At 45.1% G+C, this 19,916-nt stretch overlaps 1 protein-coding gene and 1 long non-coding RNA gene across 2 annotated transcripts; one reads left to right on the top strand and one right to left on the bottom strand.

The window, feature by feature from the left end:
- Positions 1–244: 244 nt before the first annotated feature.
- On the bottom strand, positions 245–11,250 carry LOC112664348 (uncharacterized). Its single transcript, XR_004806390.2, has 3 exons — positions 10,151–11,250; positions 4,161–4,308; positions 245–3,996 (listed from the first exon to the last, which is right to left on the bottom strand). It is a non-coding gene; the product is annotated as an uncharacterized LOC112664348 (long non-coding RNA).
- Positions 6,947–12,612, top strand: CD8A (CD8a molecule). The gene is made up of 6 exons (XM_025453857.3): positions 6,947–7,042; positions 7,132–7,497; positions 8,061–8,171; positions 8,349–8,459; positions 9,094–9,124; positions 11,247–12,612. Exons 1-6 carry the CDS (start codon positions 6,994–6,996, stop codon positions 11,296–11,298), a joined length of 720 nt encoding a protein of 239 aa, XP_025309642.1. The 5' UTR covers positions 6,947–6,993; the 3' UTR covers positions 11,299–12,612.
- Positions 12,613–19,916: the final 7,304 nt, after the last annotated feature.

A 19,916-nucleotide genomic window follows, 5' to 3' on the forward strand; every position in this document is an offset into this window, starting at 1 on the left:
CACTTTGGAGAGAAATTTGCCAACAGCTGTGGAAGTTGAATAAAAGCTCAAGCTCCAAGTCACTGCTCTCAAGGACAACATCCTCTTGAAGCCTTTCCTCTTCCAAGCTGACACCCTAGAGAAAATCTTGTACCTAGACTGTAGGAGATATTTACCAGGATGTTCACTGTAGCATTGTTTATAATGGCAAAAACTAGAAATAGCCTTAAAGATCCATTAACAGACAAACAGTGGTAGTTCTCATTACATATTGCTCTTGTATCCACCCCCCCCAAATATGAAAGACTGTGTACTCCTTCACTTGTTTTTAAGTTTTTATTGTGGTAAAATACATATAATGTAATATTTACCATCTTCACCACTTAGTGGTATTAAATACATTCACATTGTTGTACAAACATTACCACCATCTATCTCCAGAGCTCTTATTTTGCAAAACTGAAACTCTGCACCTATTAAATAATAACACTCCATCCCCCTCACCCTCAACTCCTGGCAACTACCAATCTAGTTTCTCTCTCTCTCTCTCTCTCTCTCTCTCTCTCTTTTTAAAGATTTTATTTATTTATTCATGAGAGACACAGAGAGAGGCAGAGACACGCAGAGGGATAAGGAGGCTCACAGGCTCCCCGTGGAGAGCCTGATGGGGGACTCAATCCCAGGACCCTGGGATTGCGACCTGAGCCGAAGGCAGATGCTCAACTGCCCAGCCATGAGGTGCCCCACAGTACTGGTCTTTTTGTGACTGGCTTATTTCATTCAGCATAAGGTTCTCAGGGTTCATCCATATTGTAGTATATGTCAAATTTTCCTTCTTTTTAAAAGTTGAATAATAATCCATTGTGTGGATATACCACATTTGCTTTTCCTTTCATCTGTCCGGGGGACAGCTAGGTCACTTCCACAGTGTAGCTATTGTGACTAATGCTGCTATGAACATAGGTATACTCCTTCACTCAGCTTTAACTTCATGTCAAACATTTTCATCATAAGTGGTTGTAAAATATATAATTTCCAGTGTGTTGTAAATGTTGATGTTTTAAGATAAAACCTCTACATCGCTGTTTCTGATAGGTTATAAATAAGTAATATATCAATTTTATTTCAACCATCATTTGTTTTTACAAGCAAGAATATAAAATAAAAATAAATAAAAGCAAGAACATTTTCTTCAACTTTTGGAAATTTTTCGTCATCCCTTTTCCCCCCTCTAATTTATGAATTCTACCCATCTTCTTTTTTTTTAAGATTTTATTTATTTATTCATGAGAGACACAGAGAGAGAGAGAGAGGCTGAGACATAGGCAGAGAAAGAAGCAGGCTCCATGCAGGGAGCCCGATGCAGGACTCGATCCCGGGTCTCCAGGATCAGGCCCTGGACTGAAGCGGCGCTAAACCGCTGAACCACCCGGGATGCCCTCTACCCATTTTCTTGAATAGAAGTTTATTCTAATGTAGTATGTTTTTATGCTTGAAGATCTTTTATTGATCATACTTCTCTGCCAGAAAAGCGTATAAACTGAAATTTTAATTTCCTATAACCATGAATTTTTAAGTATTAAAATTTTATTTAGATTATGCCATCTTTATTGAAAATTAAGTGTTAAATATAAAAGTAGCCTTTGGTGATAGTGATATTGCAAGATGCTACCTTAGGCGGATATTGGGTAAAGAGTATATGAGATCTCTATATTATTTATTATTAACTGCAGCATCAACCTACAATTATTTCAAAATAAGAATTTTTATTAAAAATATAACTTTGAGGGGAAAATACAGCTCTTAAAGAGATGGATATGATCCAGTTAGTTAATGAACCCATTGGAAATGATTACTTATTGCTAAAATAAGACAAGGTACAACACCAATTATTTTCCTACTTTTGGGGAGATTTTTTCATATAAAAAATCTTGTTCCCTATAAATAAATCGTTGGCTTTGTAATAGTACAGTTGCTAAATCTTTTAACTTTTTTCCAAAAAAAAAAAATTTTTTTTTTACAAAACATAAAGCCACGTAGTGAGCTACCATCAGAAAGTCATCTTAAGGATCTATTACTAGTTGCGTATTCATTTGCTAGGGCTGCTTAACAAAGTACCACAAACTAGGTGTCTCAACAACAGAAATGTATTGTCTCACAGTTCTAGAAGTCCAAGACAGGGGCTGAGTTCATCTCCTGTGAGGGCTGTGAGGAAGAAACTGCTCTGTCTCTCTCCTCTAGCTTCTGGTGAGTTGCCAGCCATCTTTGAGTTTCTTGGCTTGTAGAAGCATCACCCGGATCTCTGCCTTTATTTTTTACCTGACATTCTTCCACAGCATGTGTCTGTGTCCAAATTTCCCCTTTTAATAAGGACACCAGTTATACTGGATTTCAATCAACCCTAATGACCTCATTTAAACTTGACTTTACCTTTGATAAAACCCAATCTCCAAGTAAGGTTACTTTCTGAGGGTACCGGGGGTTCCAATTTCAAAATATGATTTTCAGGAAGACACACACAATTCAACACATAAGAGTTGCCAATTCTAGTAGGTCTTTTTTCAATTGTGTTGAAAGCAAAGACTTGGGAACCACTGACCTGTGAGTGGATTGATTACCATCCTTAGAGTTATTCACATCTCAGTTTCTGGAAACCGACTAAAATAGGCTTTACCAATGTCTATTCAGTAGCTATGAATTGTACCACTCTTATCTCACCTAGAAGCAATTGCCTTCACACTAATGAACTTAGAAGAGGTTGGGGACATAGAAATATTTTTAATTTCAATATAAATCTGCCAAAATAATATTTTAATTAAATGTTTTTATTTTATCATAGACTTTAAGCTTTGTTTTCATCAAAATTTCAGAGCTAAGGATTTACCTAATTTGATTTGTTGCAAATAAAAATGCCGCCAACTAACCTCATTGGCAAAGTCAGTCTTTAATACCAAAGCAGTTAGCAAATCAGACTTTGTGTTAAAAGAGAAAGTGTGGTTCCTTTTGCAATACTAATGAACATGCTAGGAACAAGTGCACATCCCATAACAACTGTCTGGCCTCTGCATTGAGGCTCTAGAGAGAGGTGAGTAAAATGATGAGGCCCAGGGGTTGGCCACAAGATACTCTAGCTCCAGCATTTCTCCCAGACACCCTCTTTGTCAGGATCTCGGGGACATTCCTCAGGAGAAATGCTTATTCATAACTAAGGGAATGGACACAAAATGAAAAATATCTGGGTGTTTCCCCTTTGATTGTTGTCCCAGAGAGTTTTGCACCTCCCGGGCATTGCACCACAGTAATGTACAGAATGGTAGCAGGTCTGCCTTTTTGTTTTAAAGCAAGAGAAGAGCAATTATGAAAGGGGAGATGGGGAAAGAGGATTGGCACGAAGACTAGACACAGACATTTATTTGCTCCTGGGCAGATCCATTTTAGGAAAGAGAACCAAAAATTGAAGACCTGGGAAATGAGCCCCTTAAAATACAGTGTATCCCAAAGACAGCCAGCCTCCTTGTCCCCCCAAGGGTATGAATACTCTGGTTTGAGGACCACTGAACTGTGGAATATTCACAAGATAATACTACTATACAACATTTAAAATAAATAAATCTGTATGTGTCACCACAACTCAAACTCAAAGACATACAATATGACAATGTTTCTATATATTGAAACATTCTCCAGAAAAAGTAGGAGTGGCACAATTTAGGTGGAATTGACAGGTATTTGTCATTGAGATAAAGCAAGGCTCTGTTAGCTCTAGGACTCAGAGGCCTTTCTAGGCCCAAACAAGCTAACTCCTTCCAAGGAGACAGTATTGTCTTCACAGTCCGGGATTGGCAAGAGGAGGCAGCAGGCCATTGATTCCAAGTTGTCCCTGCAGTCAGGGTCTTAGGAGCTGCGGTCCAGAGCCCTGATTCAATTCATACCACTGCTCTGCCTGGTTATATGTTCCGAATGTCTTCAATTCATGTAAATTAAGATTCTTGTATTTCCATGTTTTAAGAACAAACACTTCAAGAAAAACAAAGACTTGCTTAATTTGGCACAAAAATTGGTTACTCTCATCTCTTTCTGGATGTTTTTAAAAATAAGGGACTTGCTTGACAGATTGCAGTGGTTCCCATGCCTTCCTGCCATCCCACCTGAGTGCTGCAACTTGGGGGAGGGGAGCTTACCTGGCAGTGAGGGGCAGGCCCCACCCAGCCCTCTGCACAGCTGGCCCTACTGCAAGCAAGCATCTCCAGAATTTTCACAAACTCTGTCTGCTCTCCTGTGTGCTGGGAGGCGGATGTCGTTGTGGTTGCATTGAGAATCCACCACATTCTGTAAAAAATATCATTGGGGTCACAAAGCCTCCTTGGTAGGTTTCATGTGTTGCCTTGGCATCCCCCGCACCCTTTGTCATGCTCTGTACAAAGGGACTGCCACCCCCCATGGCTGACACTTTTCTTAGCTGAAAGGCTGGAAGGTCTCCAAGTCAGCTGCAGCTCTCTTTCAGGAGACCAAGATGGCCTGCCTGCACATGGCTGTTTCCTTGTCACCCTCATTCATGTGAGTTAAGGGATAGCACTGTGTCTATACAGCCACACACACACACACACACACACACACACACACACACATCTATATGCCAGGGGATGCCGGGCATGAGTCACAGTCATAACCATCATTACAAAGGGTTTTCCTTCCCCAGCATCCCTCATCTTCCATTTGTATGTTTGTAACATGTACTGAGCAAGTCCTCAACAATACAGATACATTGTTATCTACTAGAGCTCACATAATGTTCATTAACAGGAAAACTAAATTATGGAACATCGATATAAAATACATGTGTTGATGTGAAAAGCTTTTCTTCTTTTGCTATTAGCTAAGAAAGGAAGGTTACAGAAAAAGACATGCAGGGTACAATCTCATGTGTCTAAAATGTTGTATAGGTGGCTGGGTGGCTGTTGGTTGAGCCTTCTGTCTCTTGATTTCCGGCTCAGGTCATGGTCGTGGGGTCCTGATTTCCGGCTCAGGTCATGGTCGTGGGGTCCCCAAGTAGCAACAATGTGAGGCGTGTTCCTCACGGGATTCCAAGTGGGAAGGCTCAGGCACCCCAAGGAAATGGGAGGAGGGCATTCACCCGGGCAGTTTCAGGATAGCAACAGGCTAAAAGGAAGGGGATATGAGGTGGTGCAGCCTGAGAGGGAAAACTCGATGTTACAGGCTTTCCCCGGGGCTTCACACAGGTCCCCGCCAGGCGCCCGGTGTGCAAGTCCCCAAGTCAAGCCCTAAGTGGGGCTCCAGGCTCAGTGGGGTGTCTGCTTAGGATTCTATCTCTCCTTCTCCCTCAGCCCCTCCCCCTGCTCATGCTTTCTCTCCTTCTTTCCCTAAGATAAATAAATAAAATTTTATATTTAAAAAAACTAAAACTAATTCAAAGGGATATATGCACCCCTATTTTTAAAAAAGATTTATTTATTCATGAGAGACACACACAAAGAGAGAGAGGCAGAGACACAGGCAGAGGGAAAAGGAGGCTCCTTGAAGGGAGCCCAACGTGGGACTGGATCCTGGATTCTGGGATCAGGCCCTGAGCTGAAGGCAGATGCTCAACCACTGAGCCACCCAGGTGTCCCACACTCCTATGTTTAGAGTAGTATTATCAACAATATCTAAATTATGGAAGCAGCCCAAATGCCCATCAATAGATGAATAGATAAAAAAGATGTGGTGTATATATAATGGAATATTATTCAGCCATAAAAAAGAATGAAATCTTTCCATTTGCAATGACTTGGATGGAGCTAAAGAATACCACATGTTTCACTCATATTTGGAATTTAAGAAACAAACCAAACAAGCAAAGCAAAAAGAGAGAAAGCAAGAAACAGACTTAACTATAGAGAATATACTGGTGGTTATCAGAGGGAAGGTGGGTGTGGGGATGGACAAAATAGGTGATGGGAATTAAGGAGGGCACTTACCATGAGCACAGGGTGATATATCCAAGTGCTGAATCACTATATTGTACACCAGAAACTAAGATAACACTGTATGCTAACTCCACTGGAATTAAAAGAGAATATGCTAAATATTCCCCATAGGCTTAAGCACCTTGGATGATTTGAGAAGCGTAGAGGGGACACTTTGAAATCAAAGTAATAGTAATGATTTTTTTAAAAAAATAAAAAAAAAAAGCCCATCCAACACTTCGGTTCTACAAACACAGCTCAGCCCAAGCTATGATATAACATGGTGGGGAAAGGTGTCTGCAACACAGCCTTCACCATGCAAAACCCACAGGTGGGGCAGACACAGGGAACAGATAATGTCACGTGGACCCTGGAATCAAGTAGCAACAGTGTGAGGCGTGTTCATCACGGGATTCCAAGTGGGAAGGCTCAGGCACCCCGAGGACATGGGAGGAGGGCATCCACCGGGGCTGGAAGGTTTCAGGATAGCAACAGGCTAAAAGGAAGGGGATATGAGGTGGCGCAGCCTGAGAGGGAAAACTCGTTGTTGCAGGCTTTCCCCCGGGCTTCACACAGGTCCCCGCCAGGCGCCCGGTGTGCAAGTCCCCAAGTCTCCCCCTGCTCAACGCTCAGTTCCCATCTTGCTGGAGACCCTGTGCGTGACTACACGGGTCGTGGACACTGCTTCCCGCTCACTCTCCCCTTCACCTCTCCTAACTTCGCTTAATCCTGTCTCTGCCGCTCCCACGAGGGAGCCTTTTCCAGGGGTCACTTGCAAGCCCTTTTCTTCATCAGGAGGCCCGCGGGTCCCCACCACCCCCAGCTTCCTGCAAGTCTGCTTCCACCGCCCAGATCGCGGACCCCAGCCTCCTCCCTGGGCTGAAAGGTGGCAACCACGAGACTACTCCGCAGGGCTTCGGGTGACATTACTTCCTCCGATCGCAAAATCTGGCTCCTAGGCCGGCTGAAGGGCGCGACTCCCGTCCCCCCCACCCCGCCCAGCCCCGCCCCGTCCCGCCGGCTCCAGCGCGTGTCCGCGGAGCGCGCCATGGCCTCTCGGGTGACCGCCCTGCTCCTGCCGCTGGCCCTGCTGCTCCGTGAGTTTGCGCCCCTCGGGGAGGGCGGGGGGCGGGACGGACCGGGAGCGCGGGGCTCCGGGCTCAGCCTCGCGCCTGCCGCCCCGCAGGTGCCGCGGCGGCCAGCGGGCCCAGCCGGTTCCGCATGACGCCGCCGAAGGTGGTGGGACAGCTGCACGCGCAGGTGGAGCTGCAGTGCCAGGTGCTGCTGTCCACCGCGGCGCCGGGCTGCTCGTGGCTCTACCAGAGGAATGAGCCAGCCGCCCGCCCCGTCTTCCTCATGTACATCTCCCAGAGCCGGGCCAAGCCGGCCGAGGGCCTGGACACCAAGCACATCTCCGGCCAGAAGAAGACCGACAGCACCTACAGCCTCACCCTGAGCCGCTTCCGCAAGGAGGACGAGGGCTACTATTTCTGCTCTGTCCTGAGCAACTCCATTCTGTACTTCAGCCCCTTCGTGCCGGTCTTCCTGCCAGGTCCGGGCGCCGGGGACGCGGCTCCTTTGCGTGTGGGGTTTAGGGCTCACCTCCACTTTGTTCACACGGACGCCCCTCTTTCTAGCCTCTTAGCGCCCTGGCGCGGGGGGCGGGGGGCGCTACTTAACACTGCTTGCATTTCGCAGACAGGGAAACTGAGGCTAAGGTGCGACGGGGTGGGGACTGGAGATGCTTTCTTAGGTCCGAAGGGCCTGGCCTCCAGTTTGGGCGCCTGTCTGCTTGCTCCTGGGAGGGCTTCTGAAATTCTGTGAGCCGGCGTTTGCTCGCCAGTGAAACGCGGGTCAGCCCGAGCCCACGGGCTCGCAGGCTGCACCCTGGAGAACGGCTGGGGACGGGGAGCGGCTCCCGCGGGGCAGCAGGCGGCCGCGCGCACCTCGACGGGCTGAGCGCGAATCCTGGGGGTCGCCGAGCCATCCCCGCTCCCCGAGCGCAGAGGTCAGCGCGGGTGGAGGAGGGGCCCCCTTGGCCGGAGGCGCGAAGCAGTGGGAAGGGTGAGCGTCCAAGTCCTCCGCCCGATTCCAACCACGGTTTCCCCCCCGCAGTCAAGCCCCCCACTACGCCGGCGCCGCGGCCACCCACGCGGGCGCCCACCAACGCGTCCAAGCCGGTGTCTCCGCGCGGGGAGACCTGCCGGCCTGCGGCGGGCAGCGCAGGTGAGACGGGCTCCGGGGAGAACCGCGGGGAGAGCCCCCTGCCGGGGCCAGCCCTGATCCTGGAGGCAGCGCCCAAAGCTGTCCGGATGGTGGGGAAACCGAGACCCGCCCGAGCTGGTGGTGTGGGTTGGAGGATGCTGGGCCGGCTCCTAATGTCAGCGTCTTCCGTGGCTTCAGTGAAAACAAGTGGGTTAGACTTCGCCTGTGAAATCTACATCTGGGCACCCCTGGCTGGGACCTGCGCCGTCCTTCTCCTGTCACTGGTCATCACCATCATCTGCAACCACAGTAAGCCCCTAGGGACGCGCGCGAGTTGGGGGAAGCAGTCAGCTCCACTCCCTCCTCTTGTGCTTCTTGCTCCAGGAAGCCCTGCCCGACAGAGGATGGCCATTTCAGGGACCCAGCTGCCCTGTAGGGTCAGGCACAGCCCATTTCTCTCCTGGAGACTGAGCTCGAGAAACCTCCTCCTCTTCCTCTTTCCACTCTCTGGGAGGTTTTCAGGAAGACAGAGTCCTTATCCCAAGAGCAGCAGCGGGTGTATTGAGTTGGCCTAGGGCGCAGGGAGTGCATAGATTCTGGCTTACTACAAACACCCTCAGGAGAAGGTGCCCCAGTGGCCCTGGGACTAGTGCCTAGGAAGACTGGGTCAGAACCATGACCGGTTGAGATTTACCCTGGGCCACCTCCCGGTGAACCCTTTACTACTTTGGGTCCCACTGTGGGTGACTATACTAACCCATCTTAACCCGCATCTGTATTTGCAATGCTTTTAAAATTGATGAGAAGAGGGTTGGAAAAGAGGCTCTTACCAAGCTCTCAAGAGTTATAATCCTAAAGAAATAGGAAAAGGGAAGGAAGAACTCTATTTGGGGATTATTGCTTGTGGTAAGGCAGTCACTTTACCCCTTCTTTTTCTTATCAGGGAACAGAAGACGTGTTTGCAAATGTCCCAGGTGAGTCTTTTATAACCTGTTCCTTCCCCTCTGGGCAGACCTATGCACAGGTCCTAGCTTCCCAGGAAGCAGTTGGTGGGAACCTTTCCCAGAGACAGGCCATGGCAGTGGAATTCTGGGAGCAAGGAGTCAGCATAGTTCTTGAGCAAAGAGAGGCACAAGGCTGGCAAGCTGAGGAAAATAGAGGCACAGTTTGCACTGTTGGGGAGAGCCGTGTGACTTGGGTAAATCTCCATCTTTTCTGGCCTAGCACCAAAGATCCTGTCTGAAGGATTCCCCCCAATTAATCCTAGTTCTTCAAAAGAACTGAGGTCTCTTTATCTGGATGATTCCAGCTGGGTTTTGTTGTTTTCTTAAGAAAACTCCCCCCCCCCCCATTTGCTTATTCTAGATTTTTGAGAGACCAATGTTTTGAGAGAGAGCCAATCTTTTATTGGGGAACCAAATAAACAATGGCCTAAGCTCCTAATCTCCCTGTGCCAATGTAGGGCCTTGATTTAACACCAAAGCTCCAGAGGCAGGAGCAGTTAGCTATCTGGCAGCTCAAGTAACTCTCCCATCCAATTCCAGCCCATGGTCATTCTGAAATGATCAAGAAAAAAAATTAAAAAACCAAAGACCAGTGCCTGGAAGAGAGGTCTCAATTTCTTCTGTCCTTGGAACTTAGGCCGAGGCAGCCCTTTGCTAACGTCTAACTAGCCCCACTCCAGCCCTGCACCATGATGGGAGTTACACTCAGGATCTCTCTTCTCTGCACAGCAATCCCATGTGATAGATATCATGGTCACATATCACAGATTAGCAGGTCAGATCAGGAAACCTACCCCAGGCAGTAGAGACATGATGACTCTCAGATTATCAAAATAATATAACATTTGATAAAAGTCTACAGAGTACCTGTTCCTTGTTTTATACGTATTTCTTTCTAAATTTCAAGTTTCATAACAATCCTTCAAGTAGTTACCATTTTTCAGATGAGGAAACTGAGGGTTAGGACATTTAGTGACTTGTTCAAGGCCACACTACCTGCAAATAGCAGAAATGCAACTTCCATCCAAAGCTCAGGCTTCTTCCTGCAATTGGGTTTGGGGGATGAGAATGTTTAAGGATGATCAGTTCCTTTCAGCAGATGAAAATATTTCAAATTTTATACCTATGGTTTGCATTTCGCACTCCTTGAGATTTCTCTTCAGGAATCCAAGATCAATATCTCATATGATGTTATTTTTTTAATATATCATTATTTTTAACAGCTGAAAATGTAATGACTTTCCAATGTCTGTATTATAAATGGCATAACAAGGGGATAAAGACCCTTTAAAAACCGAGAAAGATTTTTAACATTTACAAGTATTTGGGGTGCAGTTGGGAGCTTTTAGGAGAATCTCCCCATGTCTCTATCTTTTCTGAAAATTCTCAGTTTGAAATGAACTGAGAACAAAACCCTGCCCTAGAATACAAAGCTATACAGAGTAAACATATCTGAGGGATCCCTATGCCTGAGTTAACATACTCAGTGATGCCTGAGGGCAGCTTAGCTTCCAGAGGTTTGGAGGACGGTGTGCATAGACATGACGTTCATGATGAATTAGCCCATTTAGGAGGTGCTAGGCCAGTCCTGAATTAACACATGTTTTTAGGGTCACATCAAATTTGGGTTTTCTGTGTTAGATAAAGTAGCTCTGTTTCACCGATGGTGGTGGTTTGCTCACATCCTCCCTGGGGTTGAGAATCAACTCAACTGATGACTTTGGTTATCAGCTCTTCTCACCTCCATGGGTGCCCCTGACAAGGCTCCCAGAAACTAGATTAACTGGGTTCAGAACCTGCTCTATCACCTCCCAGTTAGGTGACCCTAGGCAAGTTCTCACTCTTTCCCAATGCTCCCCATCCTCAGGCTGCTGTGACAAATTTGCACAAATTTGCCAAAGATGGCAAATGTAAAGCTCTCGACAGGGTTGCTGACATCATTCACCCAGTCCCCTGCTGATGTTCCAGGGACAAGTGCTCAGACCTTGTAGGGGCTGGGAGGCTAGGGTGGGTAGAGAGGCATGGATGGATGCAGTAGCACACTGCGGGGGCTCTTGTTGCAATAATGGTTAGTTGCCTGCCTCTCTTTCAGGCCCGTGGTCAGACCAGGAGGCAAGCCCAGTCCTTCAGAGAAATATGTCTAACATGGAGATGGATCCTGTGTGGCAGCCACTACAAGACCAAATAGAATTCTTTTTATGAGAACAGCAACAGTCCCTCCCTTTTGGTTTTTCCGGACTTCTTCTTTTCTTATGTATCCATTCTCATTATTACTTTTGTGGGGGTTGGGGGGGGAAGGTGACTTTTTCTTTATGTGTTTTCCTTAGTTGACCCAAAACAAGACTGTACATCTACAGTACACCACAAGCATTACAATACCATTGTGTGCATGCATTGGGGTAAAGGGCAGACAGGCCAGAGCTACCATGAGCCATGTTCTCAGAATTTGGTGGTTAGAGCTGGTGATGGGGGGCAGGGGCCAGCGGCGGGGGTGCTCAGCATGACTCAGTCCAAACCTCTTCAGTTGACATCCATGGATGGGGAGCAGCTTGATCAGAGTCACAGCAAGTTTCAGGGCTCTTCTTCCAATCACTCAGGTCTTTATTCTGGAGGCCTCTGTTTCAGCAGGTGGGGTACTGTGTCTCAAACCATAAGGGCACAAGTTATTTCTTAAGCAGCAGTCATAGACCTATGACTATACCCACAGCCCCAAGGAGGTCATGAAATAAGAGAACTACTGCCTTTCACAGAGTTCTGTAATGTAGCTGAATAGTATCAGACTTTTTTTTTTTTTTTAATAATGAAGTGTGGAATTGTAATGGAATAGGAAGTTCTCAAATAAAGTCGGAGGAGTGAACCGAATCCTGGAAAATGAAAAACTCCATCTCTGAAGAAAATCTCTGGGAAATCCCTAAGTGGAGGCAAAATTGCCCTCCCAGCCCTTGCGCGGCAGGGGGAGCCCATGAAAGAGGAGAGACCACCGCAAGTATGATCTGAGCATCAGTATAGTTGAACAGAGGTCCTCTTAAATCTCTAAACCTGAGATAGCATATGTGAACATGCTCCTGAAACATCAAAGACACCTTATGATTTGTAAAGGCTGCATTGTTAAGGGCTGCTAGCACAGGCCCTGGCTTCCCCTCCATCAGCAGTTGTGGGGATGTCACAGAAGGGACTCTGGTGAGGAGCCTCAGAGCCAACTCTGCTGCCCTACACACGCATTTCCTCTCTTATGGAGTTGAACAAGCAATGAGTGCTCATTGGAAGGAAAAACTTAGACAAGGAAGTAAGAATCACCCATAATTCTTTACCTCAGACGTAATCCAGTCTTATTCTTCCTGATTATTTTCTCTGCATATATGTGATGTATATACTTCTGATTTTTAAAAATGGGATTGTTCTATGCTTTTTATAAGTGGCTTTAATAAAACATTTATGACGTACTTTTTAACAATGAAGTAGCTCTCCATTTTCAATTCTGCCAACTTTATTTAACTATTACTCAGCATTTAATTTTCTAGTTTCCAGTTTTTCACTACTATAATAACATAGGATAAAATCCGTAAAGTAAAACTTTGGGGCCAGTCCCCACTTTCACTGTGGACTCCCCATTTCCACATCAGTGAAAACTGATTAGCCTCATCTCGCATCACCTTGTCTTTTGTTCTTTCATGGCAACAGATGAGCTGATATTCCTCTCATAATAATAAACCATAAAATCTTCACTCTCCTTGTTGAGGTAAAATATGCATACTGAAAAGTGCCCAAATCCTAAGTGTACAGCAGCTCTGAGACATCATTAAGTGAACACACTCACATAGCCAGCACGAGGTCGGTAGAGAACTTTCCCTGCCCTCCTAAAACTGTCATTTGCAACCTTAATTTTTATAGCCAAGACATTTTCAAAGAACAGAAATCAAGAGGGAAAAGTGTCCCAAGTGTGAAAAAGCAGAAGCGAAACCTTAGAGTTCCCATGAGACAAGGTATTGTCCTTGCCCTCCTGCTCCCCAAACCTATCCAGCGACCAGAACCAGGAGCCTCTGTGGAGACTGAGACCCAGTTCAGAGCGGGCTCCAGGCTCGGAGGCTGCCTGTGGAAGCTGTCCCTGAATTCCCTGGAAAGGGTGACAAGGAACATCCTGTCTCTTCATGGGAGAAACTTGAGAGAATGGCTGTGGAGTGCTGATTTAAAGAACCCCGGCCAGGGTGAAGACAGGAAGAGGGCTTTTCCTCTTCAACTTGCAGCTCAAGTGATGAGTAGCTGGGCAGCCACTCTGGGGAGGCTCGGAGAGAGATCAATACTTACTGATTTTTTCCATACTCCTTAAAAAGAGTTTCACTTACCATAACTAAAGTGGTGAACACTATTTTGGAGATTAAAAATATTAACATGGGGTGTGGGTGGGTACCTGGGTAGCTCAGTTGGTTGGGCATCAGACCCTTGACATCACCTCAGGTCTTGAAGGTTGTGAGTTCAAGTCCCACTTTGGGCTCCATGCTGGGCATGGAGGCTACTTAAAAATATTTTAAAAATCAACAGAGGAAAAGGTATCCATTAGAATTGGCCCTCAGGACCAGAGAGAAAATTTTAAAAATCTGCAGACAGGGCTAAAAGCATGCTAACAGTGGGCTGTAAATTTAGACTCAGGACTTGCTGGTGACCACAAACATCCAACTGTTCATTCTGCACATGCAGGAACACCTGACAGTTCAAAGCCAGCAGCTTCAGGTCCAAGTCATATTTCACTTGCCAACTTCTAGCCTAAATCAATGGTTCTAAAAAAAAAAAAAAAATTAAATAAATAAATAAATAAATAAATAAATAAATAAATAAATAAATAAATAAATAAATAAATGGTTCTACAAATTTCTCCAGGTGGGAGATGCCCAAAACACATTTTTGGACCCCAAGAAACAGGAAGTAGAGAAATAACTTCTCCGTTTTGCAGTTACCTTGGTGGTTCATTTAACAAACATTCACTCATTTAACAAAAAACATATTCCATTTGCGGAAGAAAGAACCACAGACCTACGTCATTTCTTTCTCTAGTTGTGAAACTGCCCTACAGAGATCCCATGCTACACTTGACTATCTCCCATGACTCTTCAACCAGTGGGACTGGGAGAAGTCTCTCTCTTTCACCAGCAAGAAGCAGCCCCTACCCACCCTGCCCCAGGGCTGTGTGCAAATTCCACCCCCCACCCTCGATTTTGTGATCACCAGGGGCAGGCAACACTTATTCTGCTTCTAAAAGAAGGCTTGAGCTATGTGTCTCCACCAAAGGAACTGAAGAGGCCACAATTGCCTTAGGTTATATTAAAAGCAGAAAAGCTCTGAAAACAGCTTTCTGGCTCTGCTACGGACTCCGTGTTCTCTAGCAAATGACTTAAAGTCTCAAAACCTTGGTTTCCCCACTTGTAAAATTGAGGTAATGATAGTCCCTCCCTCAAAGGGTTGTTGGGAAGAATATGAGTTTATATGTATTTTTAAGTGCCTAGAACAGCTTCTGGAACACAGTAACAAAATGTATACTGAAAACAATGTAGTGCATTTTTCAAAATAACTATTTCTGACAGGACACATTATGTATACACCCAGGGATCTCGGCATCCCAGTGCTAAAGTAGGACAACCCTTCATACACATCTCACCTCAAGAAAGCTCAGTCCCAGATATACACAGTCTTTGCTGTCATTGAGGCTCCCCTCAGCTTCACATCCTGAGTGCCACTCTCCTGTATCCCCTCACCCCCTGCTGCAAGAGAGCTCTACCATTCTTAGAGCTATTGGATAAGGTTGAAAGATAGAAAAAGCATGTGCTCTATACTATTGTGTCATCTCAGCACCTACTGAAGTCCTCATCCTTTTGGGCAACCTCACTTCTGCATCCCAGTTACTAATTCCCTTTTTCTACTCTTCCTACTCTCTCAGGTGGTTGTGATCTGTGGATGTCATTTGTTCTTATGTTTTATTAACTTAAATAAAATAATAGCTACCTGTTATTGAGCACTCACCATGGGCCCGCTACCTCATTTGGGTTTCATCAGAGCTATGAAGTAGGAACTATTACCATTCTTCTTTACAGATGAGAAAACTAAGGCACAGGAAGTTTCAAATGTTTGCCCAAGATCACAGGAGAACCTAGTGGATTAAGATTTGAACTCAGGTCTAAACCTATAGCCCAAATGCTTATCTGCTCTGCTATGTTTAATATGTTTCTTTAACTAAAGTATGGTTGACACACAATGCTAGTTTTAGCTGTATGACATAGTGATTCGACAACTGTTATGCTTATGTTATGCTGTGCCATCAGTAATATAAGCACCTCAAAACCATTTTTTTTTTTACACCTATGCAGCCCAAGGTAGAGAACAAAGGTCACCACCTGCTCTGAAATCAAACAATTGAGATCCTGTCTGAAGTTAGGGTGAGGGCCCTGCTTCTAACACAAATACCACTAGGGGCCAAGAAATGCTGCTCAAGAAGATGGTTCAGTGTCAGCTAACTCTTCATTTGTCTAATATCTCAGGGCAGGTGCAGATGGCTTAATTCTTTACATGAGTGAAATTTCATCTGTTTCCCGGCTCAAAGGCACAGGTAAGTGTGGCAGAAACTTCAGATTGCTTTTCTAACAACCGTTCTCCCTTTCTTCCTTACTACCACAACCCTCATGGTATTACAGGTGGTGATGTGCCCAGACATTTCCCAGACTTCCCTGCAGCTAAGTGTGGCTAATAAATCACTGGGTGGAGCTTCCAGGAAAGACTGTTCAAAGGGGCTAATTCAACTGGAAGCTGCTTCTTTTTCCACTCCCTTCTTCCTCCTTCCTGCCTGGAGCACAGTTATGACTAACAAAGAGGTAAAACAGGCCACATGTGAAGGTAAAACAGGCTACATGTGGAGAATGACAGGAGCCTGGGCCCCTGATGGCAGGAAGCCACCATACAAACCCAAGACCCTGCTCCTCACATGCGGCTAACTGGTACACACTAGGAAAGCCAAAAAGCCATCGGCCCAAATTCTCCAAACTACCTCTCAAAGCTTTCAGGACAATTTAGTAATTTCCTGTGAAATACCTTAAGAGCTGATTAGCTCACTGATCTAAAACAACTAAAAGCAACATGGTCTTAAGAATGAGAGGAAATCTAAAATGCATTTCTAACCTGTTCAGAAGGGGAGAAAAGCTCCTGAAATGATTAGTTTTGAACACTGTCAAATAACAGGCTTCCTTTTAAAGAGCCCTTTTCTCTTAGAGGGGTTTGAAACAACATCAAAGCCCTTTACTTGCATGATGGCCCCTGAGACAGTAGCTGAATGCAATTTTCAAGTGGAGTTAAAAAGATCCCTCCTGACTAGAAATTGGCATAAAAATCACACAGCCCACATAGTGTAGAGACCAACAGGAGAGTGTGAAGTTAAAAATTCACCCTTCTAGAAAAGGTAAACAACAGAAGACTTGGGAATGTATTTTAGAACACCAGAGCAAGGAAGCCCACACTTAAGAGACCCCACCTTATTGCTTCTCTGAATTACAAAAGGGTTCAGAGGGATCCCTGGGTGGCGCAGCGGTTTAGTGCCTGCCTTTGGCCTGGGGTGCGATCCTGGAGACCCGGGATCAAATTCCAAGGGATCCCTGGGTGGCGCAGCGGTTTGGCGCCTGCCTTTGGCCCAGGGCGCGATCCTGGAGACCCGGGATCGAATCCCACATCGGGCTCCCAGTGCATGGAGCCTGCTTCTCCCTCTGTCTGTGTCTCTGCCTCTCTCTCTCTCTGTGACTATGATAAATAAATAAAAATTAAAAAAAAAAAAAATTCCACGTCAGGCTCCCGGTGCATGGAGCCTGCTTCTCCCTCTGCCTGTGTCTCTGCCTCTCTCTCTCTCTCTGTGTGACTATCATAAAAAAAAATAAAAAAAAAAAAAAAAAAAAGGGTTCAGAGCACTGACATTTTATAACAAAAACATCTCCTTGCTGGTTTTTCATTGTATTTCTCACTCTCACATTATCTTGGCCCTTACTGAGACCATACCTGTCTTGTTCACAATGCTATACAGACCCTCTAATACTCAACATTCACTTTACTTACTTACTGTACTAGCCTCCACTGCTCTAACCCCATCCTCTCCTGTTACCTCTCATCCTAACTATAGCCAGAGTGGGACTTAAAAATACGCAACTTACTACACATTTCCCTTCTGCTCCCTCTCATCTGTCTTCTGGGAGTTAGCTCACTAGTGGGAACTAATCTCACTAGAAGGGCCTTGGTGCTTGGTGCTCTACTTTTCTCTACCTATGAGCAGTCCCTAAACTCCAGGAGGCTGAGTACCCTGTTTTCTCTCAGCACCTGGCACTTCAAAAAATCCCATGTTGAATGATTGAAGGTGCCATACCACTATATGTTAAATGTATTCTGCGTTTAACATACACACCTGTTTGAGTTATTAGACTAAAGAATTCTATTGCACAAGCCTGATGATGCACTTTGACTTTCCCAAGAAAAGTTAAATTTTTTCTCTGACACACAGGAGTTCTTGCTTAGACAATACTTAATGTTTAGGTATATTACATTTGTTAGCATGGAAGACTCATTGGAGTGTAAGAAGCACCCCACTACAAGGAAAAGTTTTTTTTTGAAAGCTGTTTTTTGTTTTTGTTTTTAAGAATGAATAAAGGACCCCTAGGGGGCTCAGTGGTTGAGCGTCTACCTTTGGCTCAGGGCCTCGTGATCCTGGAGTCCCCGGATCAACTCCCACATCGGGCTCTCTGCATGGAGCCTACCTCTCCCTCTGCCTATGTCTCTGCCTCTCTTTCTGTATCTCTCATGAATAAATAAAATCCCCCCCCCCGCCCTTTTTTAAAGAATGAATAAAATACTTTCTATCATGTTCTATTGACAGGGATTTCAAAGTAGCTTTGTGGATAGATCATTCTACCATTCATTATCCCTTAATGCAAGGTTTTTAAAACTCTGGATTTTGACCTATTGGCAGGTCATAAAATTAAGAGTCTTAAGAATGGGATGCCTGAGTGGCTCAGTGGTTGAGTGTCTGCCTTTGGCTCAGGGTGTGATCCCAGAGTCAAGGGATTGGGCCCCACATCAGGCTCCCTGCATCCCTGCTTCTCTGCCTGTCTCTGCCTCTTTCATGAATAAATAAATATTAAAAGTCTTAACATTAACAAATTGAAAATATCAGTGTTATCATACATCAGAAGCATTAGTTTTGTAAAACTTGTTTCAGAACTATACACTTGAGATGTATATAGGGTTATGAGATTTTCTTACTGGGTGCCAGAAAAAGTCAAGTGGGTCCTCTGTGAACTGACATTTCTATTTGCTAGGATACTATATCACCAAGCATCTCTATCAACCTACTGTTCAGTCTAAAGGTACATTTTCAGTTTTTATCTTGCCATTACAAAATTCCTTTATTTTACATCTCTAGTGGTCATCCTTGCCCATTTTGGTGGGAAGGGGATGGGAAATGTATTTTGCCATGCTAAAAACACAACACTCCCTTCAATTGCCTGGATGCTTAAAGAAATACACTGGTTTTTAAAATCACTGTACTAAAACAAAGTTCAAGGGCACTAAATTTAACTTTACTTGGCAACTTAGAACTTAGTAATCAAGAAAAGGGTAAATTTTGGGACGCCCAGGTGGCTTAGCAGTTGAATGCCTGCCTTCGGCCCAGGACGTGATCCTAGAGTCTCGGGATTGAGTCCCACATCAGGCTCTCTGCATGATGAGAGAAGCCTGCTTCTCTCTGTGTCTCTCATGAATAAATAAAATCTAAAAAAAAAAAAAAGGTAAATTTTGTTCAGTAGATGTGATCCTTACCTGTCCATTGAGGAGGGAGGATACTTCACAAAATAAGGAGCATCCAATAGGCCACTTGTAAAGGAAGCCAGTCTTCTCACAAGCGTGCAGCCAATCTGGGATTCTGCATCTCTCACAAGCTCTCAGGTGATGCTCATGCTGCCAGAGATCACACTTTGAGTCTGAGAGAGCTCCAAATGCTGCAGGGATAGATGGTGGGATCTTTGGCCAGGCCTGCCAGGCCTCACCTATACCACCTGAGCCACTGACTCCAAATCCAACTGAGTGGGACCCACACTTGTTCCCAAGTAGGAAACATTACCCTGTTTTTCTCCCTAGCAATTTGGACTGTACATGTGCCACCCCACCAGCAGCCCGAGGAGAGCTGCTTCAGGGCTCCTCTTCCCAGTGATATGCTACCACTCCAGTCATAGGGCTCCCTGCCATCCACAGGATGCAGCATGCACAGGGTGCAGGAGCTGGCAAACACTAATGCAATTCCCTCCTAGAAACTGGGGATGGTACCCAGCCACCTCTTACACTGCTGATGGTGCAGAAACAGGATGGGATGGAGACAAAGATATTCTCTTAAATTCTTTACATGCAGATCCTTAGCAAATGCAGGCAGCAATGTTCTCTTCTTACAACTGACACCTCCATACTCCCTCCCTTATACCTCTGTCACCTGTCACATTTATACAGACTGGTTCCACAAAACACTTTTTAAATGTGCATTTCTTTAATTTTTAAAAATATACACAGGAGAAGCCATGTGTTTTACATAGGAATACACACATTAACAAAGCATTTGTTATAGTTTTCCAAAACTCTTATATCAGTCTGAAATTTATAAATTAAGTATATCAGAACTTTTTAAGTCAAAATGAAATCCCTGAAACTACTGGATATGGTGGACTTTTTCCAAAATCAAATGAACAGAGAGTATGAA

This window comes from Canis lupus, chromosome 17, assembly GCF_003254725.2.
Source record: "Canis lupus dingo isolate Sandy chromosome 17, ASM325472v2, whole genome shotgun sequence".
Taxonomy (NCBI): domain Eukaryota; kingdom Metazoa; phylum Chordata; class Mammalia; order Carnivora; family Canidae; genus Canis; species Canis lupus.